The sequence below is a fragment of the Sinocyclocheilus anshuiensis genome, unplaced genomic scaffold (assembly GCF_001515605.1).
Source record: "Sinocyclocheilus anshuiensis isolate Anshui unplaced genomic scaffold, SAMN03320099.WGS_v1.1 scaffold12, whole genome shotgun sequence".
Classification (NCBI taxonomy): Eukaryota; Metazoa; Chordata; class Actinopteri; order Cypriniformes; family Cyprinidae; genus Sinocyclocheilus; species Sinocyclocheilus anshuiensis.
In genome coordinates, this window is record NW_015555713.1 from 80,057 (window position 1) to 88,754 (window position 8,698).

Sequence of the window (8,698 nt, forward strand, 5' to 3'; positions counted from 1 at the left end):
ATTTAGAAGTTTCATCTGGTCTTGTTGAGATATATAGTTGAGTATCATCAGCATAACAGTGGAAACTAATCCCGTATTTTCTAATAATATTACCAAGGGGCAACATGTATATTGAAAATAGCAGAGGACCTAAGACAGATCCTTGTGGCACTCCATATTTTACTGGTGATAACTGAGATGACTCCCCATTTAAATAAACAAAGTGGTAGCGATCAGACAGGTAGGATCTAAACCATCTTAAAGCCTGCCCTTGAATACCTGTATAGTTTTGTAATCGATCTATGAGTATGTCATTACAGGTCAAAGCCATCTGATGTTCCATTTTTCTAAATAAATAGGCCAAACATATATGGCTATTAAATCACTGCTTATACAAATTCAGTGTTGTCATATTTTGAATACCTCAAACTGAATTGAAGTCATTTGTTTTATAATTGTGTGTACTTGTCTCTTTTTTTTTGTTGTTTAAGATTGAGATTTTTGTAATGGTAATTGATCAATATTTATATTGAAGGATCTTTAGATCATCACGTGCAAATTGTGTGTTGTGTTTTTGTTTTCATGTTTTTAAATTAATTTATATTAATTTATTCAAATAATCATTTTATAATCGTTAGTCATTCATATGAGTTATTATTTGATTATTTGTATCATTTATCATTATATTAAAGTATTTTTATTGTTTTATTCATGTATTATGTTTATTCATTTATGTTTCTATATTTTATGTTTCTTATTAATTTTCCCTAGCTTATGCATTTTCATTGTTGTTCAATCTCATGCTTGTGGGGTTTCATGAACTGTTTTGTCTGTATGAATAAGAGATAGATAAGAGGGAATATTTATGGAAACCCAATAAGGTTTATGGGATGTTGTTGTGAATCAGTTTGATATATCATTACTTGCTGAATTTGTGTTCATCAGACGCACTTTAAACATTGAGACATACGCAACTAAGATTGTTCAATAAACTCTGTTACTTTTTACCATTATCACTTCATCTCCTGCTTCTGCTCTTCTTTGGCTTTCCTCAGTCAACTTCTTGACTGACAGAAGACTGTTAAACACGCGCTTTGGGTATTTTTGGATATCAGACAAGACATGCTATTAACAGGGTTTGGGTATCGACAGCTCTGCTGACTAGTTGTTCTGTTACCGGACAAACTGATATTTTCTGATGGGATCTGGCATCCGAAGCTGGATCTTAGGCGTGGGTACTCGCTCTAACAACACAGATATTTTGGAAAGAGAGACAGACTTTGACTCAAACCTATATACCACGAGCCAGACACTGACTCAGAGGGTCTCAAGAGTACGAAGACTTGGATTAAACCAATTTCAAAGCTTGAAATAATGTGCCTTGAAAAAATTGATGGACAAAAAAAATATTAAAATATCTATATGGCAGTATACAGTATGTGGTAGTTTTGCCAATGGTATTGAAAAAGATTAGTCGTCATGAAATAAAAAATGACCCTACTTTTTTAGTGCACATTGCTAGTCTTGTGGTGAACAATTGAACCATGCAAGTCAATGCGCTGGAAAAAAAAATTGTCTGCCGTCGCTTCCACTCTGGATTGGAGTTCTGGCTCTGATGACGTCAGTTTGACGGCTTGGGGAGAATCAGCCATTTATGAGCACTATTTAATTAAAATTACATATTTAAGCTAAGCATTTAAAAATTTGCTGTGCACACTTCAGTCTCCGTGCTCACAGTGTCTAATATTACTAATACTAATATACTAATATTTTAGCTGAATCGCTGTCAGACTATCGGATTTCAGTATGGAGATAAAGGTTAGGGTTATAATTTTTCAGTATTACATGACATCGTGAGTGTGTATATGCACAGTTTGTTGTTTTTTGGGGGGCATCTGGCAGAGCGTTAGGACCCAGAAGTGGTGAAGCATGATATCAGACGTAACAAGCAGATATTCTTAACCACTCCTATCCAACCGTGAATCTGCTATGAGCAAGAGGTGGAGAGGAGGTGCACCACAATAAAACCCCGCCCCTTTATTCAACATTCCGTTTCACTTGGAAATACATCACAACACTGAAGTCAGTTTAACTTCCGGTTCACGGGTACTTTGATACTGATATTTTTCAAGGTATTGAAGTTAGAAATTCCTGTATCATGACCACTAATTCATGTACTTTGTCAATAAGATAAAAGTGGGTTTTGTTCAAAGTAGTTATTGTCCACATAGAGCTTTGATATGAATGAATATTTTTTGGTAATTCATTAAATATCGCTGGCTAAAAAGTAACTAGTACTCTGAGTAGTTTTTGAGAGGAGTACTTTGTACTCCTCTCTTAAGTACAGTTTTGACACCAGTACTTTTACTTGTAATTGAGTATTATTTCAGCAATGTAACAGTACTTGTACTTAAGTACAAATTTTCAGTACTCTTTCCACCACTAGGGATAAAAAAGGAGGATGAAGAAACAAAGCTGTACGAAGAGACAGCAGATGGGGTCGTCCTCCCATTCTAAACCTAAGAAGAAGAAACAAGCCAAGAGACAAAACTGCCCCAGTGAGTCCAGAAAGTTTTTTTTTTTTTTTTTTACTAATATAATGTCAAAATAGCAATAAATCAAGAAGTGACAATAAATGCACATTTTACACTGCCTAATATGTTATTGCGAAGTTTTTTCTTCACCTAACTGATTTTGATTTTACTTGTTTCAGAATCATCCGCAGGACAAAAAAACACTCAAAACAAATCTCAACTTCCTGTTACATGTGGCTGTAAAGAGGGTGTCCTGTATTTGAATAAATATTATGATAGTAGGTGCAGAAACATTTCTATATGTTAAAGAATTGAGTGATGTAATATGTTATTGAGAAGTTTTTTCTTCTTCACCTAACTGATTTTGATTTTACTTGTTTCAGAATCATCCGCAGGACAAAAAAACACTCAAAACAAATCTCAACTTCCTGTTACATGTGGCTGTAAAGAGGGTGTCCTGTATTTGAATAAATATTATGATAGTAGGTGCAGAAACATTTCTATATGTTAAAGAATTGAGTGATGTTAATGAAGAGTTACACGTTTTTGAATGTCTCGAGATTGTAATTCTGGAGCATCCAGAGCATCCAGGTGCTCAAAAACATGTCATTCCAGTAGTGGTTGAATAAATCGTTTTTCTGTCTTTAGAGCAGAAGTGCATTTTCAGTGAGGGCCAGTGGTTCAAGCCCACTGAGTTTGAGAGGTTTGGGCTGAAGGAGAGGCACAAAAAGTGGAAGACCAGCATCCTTTGCAAAGGGATTCCACTCCAGAAACTAATAGAGGTGCATAAGACATGCAGGTTTCAATAACAGTTTTAACTAATGCACACTCAAGTGCAATTATGATTTCCTTTTTCCCTTTTTTTTTGATTAATATGGCCTTGGTAATTGGTGAGTCTGATCTATTAGTAAATCATTTGAGAAACTCAAATTAAACAAATAACAGCTACCTGAAATAAAAATGGACACGATGCAGATAATATAAATACATTTATGACATATTCTAACTTTGTTCTTTTTCTGTTCATAGGATGGATTTCTTTTATATACATCCTTTAAAAAAAGCAGGGTTCAGGATGCAAAGGTTTGGCTGCTCTTCGATCATTGTAGATAGGATTTGTTGAGGAGTTAACCTTTCTAGGCCACAGCTTTCAAATGTGACTTAAGAGTGACCAAGATGTTCATCAAAATTTCTCCTTTTGTGTTCTGCAGGGGAAAAAAAGCCATGTGGGTTTGGAAAAACAGGGTAAATGGGGACTAATTTTCTTTATTTTTTGGAGGGATATTCCTTTAAATAAGATCATTGCAACAGTTATTCAGAATAAGAAAGACTTTATATTCTGTTAAGTGAATATTTGTGTATTTGTTGTAGAATCACCCGATAAGATCGAAGACAATCAAGACGATGATGATGATGACGCTATTGACATGAACATGTTTAAAGGTCCAGTCCTACCTGTTACCTGTGGTTCTGATTCTGGCATTCTACACAAATATCGATTTTCCAAAGGTCTGTGAGTGGGAATGTTTTTATAACAGTTATTATAAATATTTATATGTGTCAGTGTTTTACATACACAACTAAAAAATTTTGAACACAAGTTATCTGTTTCTTGCAAGCCAGGCTCATGGGAAATATGTGACTCTGCCTACATTTCTGCAAAACCTGAAATACCTTGCTGAGGGTATATTTCGCTGCACTTTTTTAGATGACACCTCCACAAGAGGCGCTATCAGGGTATTTGTAGGCAGAGTCCCGTATTGTTTTTTTCTCTCACTTAATGACAATGCATGTAAATGCACTGCTTGACTGCAGTGGTACAAGACTTTTACACTCAGTATTGTCTTTATCTCAGGGTATTGTGGGAGATGCATAAGAACAGAGAACCACTGGCTGACGCCTGAGGATTTCATCAAATTGAGCAAACCAGATGGAACATGGAAGAAAGACATTCTGTCCAATGGGATGCCTCTTGGGAAGCTTATAACGGTAAAAGAAAATACTAAATAGTAAACAAGAACCTTTACAATTTGAATTTTGAACATTTCAAATTTAAATTGATGAAATTCAGAGAAACAAACAGTGGCTATCAACAAACAAGGCAATCACATTGTGGCGTGATAGCCCCATGAAGGTCCTTTAACATTGTTTGTATTAAATCCTAAGAAAACCTGGGAGAACTTCAGAGATTACGCATGATGTTTGTGTCGTATTTATGTGGCTACAATCAGTGTTATTTTTATTGGGTTCTTAAGTTTTTGTATACTTATATATAAAGGGACAGCTCACTCAAAAATGAAAATCCTGTCATCATTTACTCACGCTGAAGTTGTTCCAAAGCTATATGATTGTTTTTTTCATCTGTTGAAAGTTGGTAACCAAACAGTCAATGGTAGCCATAATATATATTTTTTCATACCATGCATGAAAAAAATGCTGTATGTTGTCATGACAGGGTCTGATCAAATGTTTTTGCAGTACACAATACTGATGTGTTTTCACATACTTTCAGAAAAGCATTTTGCAACCACATACAGCCAACTGTGACTGTGAGATCTGCCAAGAACCGGATCAGAACCAAGTAAAACATCGTCATTCACATTTACAGTCATGCCAAAGCATCAACAAAGACCACCAAAACTCATCACAACTACTGACACTTGAAATTATTTCTACAATGTGCTTCATAACAGTATAGTTTTATTTCTGTATGAACTCTTGTCCCAGCAGAATGATGACGTGTGTTTCGTGTGTCCCTCTGAGGGAGATCTCGTGTGTTGTGATGAATGTCCACGAGCTTTTCATTCACACTGTCACCTACCATCTGTACATGAAGACTCACCTGGGTGAGAGAGAGAGAAATCTTGCTGGATTAGACAAGACTAGATGTTTGACTTTGTGTAATAGTGTGTGTTTTGTGTGTACAGAAGCCAGTGGAGCTGCACGTTTTGTGTGATGAAGATGAAAAGTTCCAGTCAAAAGACCCAACAGGATATTTTGAGCAGTCCAGTCTCTCAGTACACACTGGTAAAGTTTCTGCAATTTTTTAGCCCATACAATGGAAGTCAATGGGGTCCAAAACAACATTTCTTTCATTTTATAGACACAAATGTAACACTTATAGTCTGTTTGATTCTCTTCTAGCACTGCCAATACCTGCTGTTACACCTGCTACACGAGAGCATGACCGACCCCTGTGCCAAAGTAAATCTCATATTTAAGAGCTTCATTTGCCTCTTAGTCATTATTTACAGCTCTTATATGTGGTGTATATGTACAGTATGTGACATCTGAACTGCTGGTGTCTAGGTTCCAGGATTCAGTGGGAACATTTGTAGTCCCATGATGCTGGGCAGAGTGAAGCTGAACTTGGAGATTGTATAGACACAAATGTAACACTTATAGTCTGTTTGATTCTCTTCTAGCACTGCCAGTACCTGCTGTTACACCTGCTACACGAGAGCATGACCGACCCCTGTGCCAAAGTAAATCTCATATTTAAGAGCTTCATCTGGCTCTTGGTCAATATTTACAGCTCTTATATGTGGTGTATATGTACAGTATGTGACATCTGAACTGCTGGTGTCTAGGTTCCAGGATTCAGTGAGAACATCTGTGGTCCCATGATGCTGGGCAGAGTGAAGCTGAACTTGGAGAATAATGATTATCGAACAGTGCAAGAGTTTGTCTCAGATATTGAATATGTTTTCCACCACTGCACCGCCAAAAGGGTGAATTTCACTTGGGCTTGCAAATGTTACTAATGACAGGAGTCTTAACAATTTCATATACATGGACTTTTTTATTGACTGAAATCTACATTTCTCTATTTCTTCTCTGTAGGATAATGACTTCAGTAGAATGACCTCTAGGCTGACGGAACTACTTGAAATCATCTTTAAGCTGCTGTGACATCACATCTTAACAAAGATGTCCTTTGTTGGACCTGGTGGTAACATTTGTGTGAATTGTACAAATATAACAAAAATAAAGAAAGCATATTTAGACTTAATAAAAAATTGTGCAGTTGTGAACAATTAGTTATTCCTGAATGTGTTTCTCTCACTTGTGTGCTTATCTGATACTACTTAGAGTTTCCCAACCCTGTTCCTAGAGGCACACCAGCAGTACACATTTTGCATGTCTCCCTTATTTGCATCTCTTTCAGGTTTTGGAGTCTCTATTATCAAGCTGAAGAGTTGATTCAGGTGTGTTTGATTAGGAAAAGATTGAAAATACGTACAGCCTTGGTGTGCCTCCATGAACAGGGTTGGGAAACACTGGCTTAGAACATATACAAAATGTTGGATTTACTAAACTTGTAAATCTTGTTTATCCAAGAAAAAAAGATATGTTATCTGCAGCTATAGTAAATCTAGCAGTTTTTAGTATTTTCATAAAAAAAAATAAAAAAAAACATTTATAGCACTATACTGTTATATGTAACATATACTGTTATATTAAATGTAAAGCAGCACAGTGGAATGCAAAGATACATTCATTTTAGGACAAAGTGTGACATTTAAATAGAGACATTTAGTAATAATAACAAAACATCGATCCCACATTACAAGGTCATACTGGCACATAATATATATATATATATATATATATATATATAGTCATATATATTCAGTTTATATATGATAGTAGTTTTTTTTACCTTTAACAGTAAAATAATAATAATAAACAAAGCGCGGCCGTCAAAACTACATTTTAGATTTAGTTCAGGATATAGGTCCGTTATTCACTTTCATTTTGACCTGTGGGTGTGGTTTCAAGACAGTTGAAAATACGAGACAGGAAGATATAAATTCACTTTGTGGAGAAATCTGAAGCTGTAAGGTAAATCAATTAGTTCTACATACAAGAACAAAATACTAGGCTATAGCATCCTGCAACGATTAACATAAATCTAGCACAGTTTTTAACATTTTCGTTAAAAAAAAACATTATAGCACAATAGCTTACTTTATGTATTTCGTCTTAACTGCTTGAAAGTCGTGGAAACTTAAGTGCGGAATTGTATTTTTCTGGTCGAGAACGAACAAAAAAATGATTTACTTCCGCATTCCAAACACTTAAATGTGGCGAAAATATTCATGTATTGTTCATTTGGGGGTCACACTTGTGTTGTTCGCGGTCAAAAGTGACAGAACCCCTGAAATTAACTTTTTTTTCAGTAAAATCAATGTACGTTAATATATTTTTGTTCCATAATATTTTTTATTTTGAGAGAATTTCATGGTACTAATCAATATTTATATACGATAATTATAATTTTTTTCCCATTGAAAAGAATACAAAATGTTTTTTTTTTTTTTTTCTAATATTTAATAGACGACGGCTGCGTTCGGTTCAGCCTCGACAAAACGGTGCAAAACGTTTTTTAAACGGAAACGGTGGTGCGTTGAACACACTGTTCTGATGACGCAAGAGTTGCAACTATGGCAGCTGATAAGGCCATTCTTTGTGTTCTTTTGGAAGAATTGTCGGAATCTGATGAAATCGGTATAAATACGTGTTTAATACTGCAAAATATGCTCGATGGTACAGTCACTGTCCTTGCCATTTGCCTCACATTTCAGGATGAAAAGACAAACATTTCAGGTGAAGGATAATAAACGACTTAAAGTATAAAACTAAAAGTAATGTAAGGAAAAAAATGCCATTAAGGGCAAAAGCTTAGGCCACGCCACAGGGGCCTATTGTGCACTACCCCACCTCCGCGATGGATCGCGTGCAAACCAATAGGGTGTCGGAATGGTATATGTTTATACTTCTCATCCAACCACAATCAAATTCACTCATTTATTTTGATGTTAATTACATTTACTTACAAATTCCCACTCACATACTCCCATACTACTGACTAAACACCCCCGCACCCCATTTAATTCTCTTTTTTATTTCCTGGTAATCAATTCTAATTTAAATTATTTTATTTCTAGTTCTTACTTTTTTAATACCTTGTATTTTCTTTCTCATTTTTATGTAAAGCACTTAAAGCACAAGCAACGTTTTGCTACAGTTTCCGGGTTGAACGACATGTTTCCTGGAAATGGTGTGCAACGGGGTTTGAGATAGTTTTTCTCTTATTTGGTGGGTGTGTCAAAAATGTCAGCCCAATCAGCAGCAACATGTATATAAACCACAAGGTATTAAAGAAACAGCTAAATAAATTA

The 8,698-nt window shown here is 35.4% G+C and overlaps 2 protein-coding genes across 9 annotated transcripts in view; both read left to right on the plus strand.

Annotated features, from left to right (window-relative positions):
- The window catches only part of sp100.4 (SP110 nuclear antigen, tandem duplicate 4), a 12,406-nt gene extending 5,872 nt beyond the window's left edge, over positions 1-6,534 (plus strand). For 2 of the 5 annotated variants that reach the window (XM_016465226.1, XM_016465227.1), the window contains exons 2-14: positions 2,426-2,537; positions 2,693-2,791; positions 3,162-3,295; positions 3,543-3,596; positions 3,725-3,758; positions 3,885-4,022; positions 4,369-4,502; positions 5,026-5,094; positions 5,241-5,359; positions 5,441-5,540; positions 5,939-5,998; positions 6,104-6,244; positions 6,357-6,530. In XM_016465226.1, the coding sequence (XP_016320712.1) occupies positions 2,441-2,537; positions 2,693-2,791; positions 3,162-3,295; positions 3,543-3,596; positions 3,725-3,758; positions 3,885-4,022; positions 4,369-4,502; positions 5,026-5,094; positions 5,241-5,359; positions 5,441-5,540; positions 5,939-5,998; positions 6,104-6,244; positions 6,357-6,425 (1,248 nt within the window). In that variant the 5' untranslated portion in view covers positions 2,426-2,440 and the 3' untranslated portion in view covers positions 6,426-6,530. Of the gene's footprint in view, positions 1-2,425; positions 2,538-2,692; positions 2,792-3,161; positions 3,296-3,542; positions 3,597-3,724; positions 3,759-3,884; positions 4,023-4,368; positions 4,503-5,025; positions 5,095-5,240; positions 5,360-5,440; positions 5,541-5,657; positions 5,718-5,938; positions 5,999-6,103; positions 6,245-6,356 lie in introns of all 5 variants that reach the window. The other 3 variants (XM_016465228.1, XM_016465230.1, XM_016465229.1) reach the window with 3 other exon arrangements.
- A 767-nt stretch (positions 6,535-7,301) lies between these two features.
- The window catches only part of LOC107672128 (interferon-induced very large GTPase 1-like), an 11,929-nt gene continuing 10,532 nt past the window's right edge, over positions 7,302-8,698 (plus strand). For all 4 annotated transcript variants that reach the window (XM_016465214.1, XM_016465215.1, XM_016465213.1 and 1 more), the window contains exon 1: positions 7,302-7,358. The gene's annotated coding sequence lies outside the window, so the exon portion shown is untranslated. The remainder of the gene's footprint in view (positions 7,359-8,698) is intronic.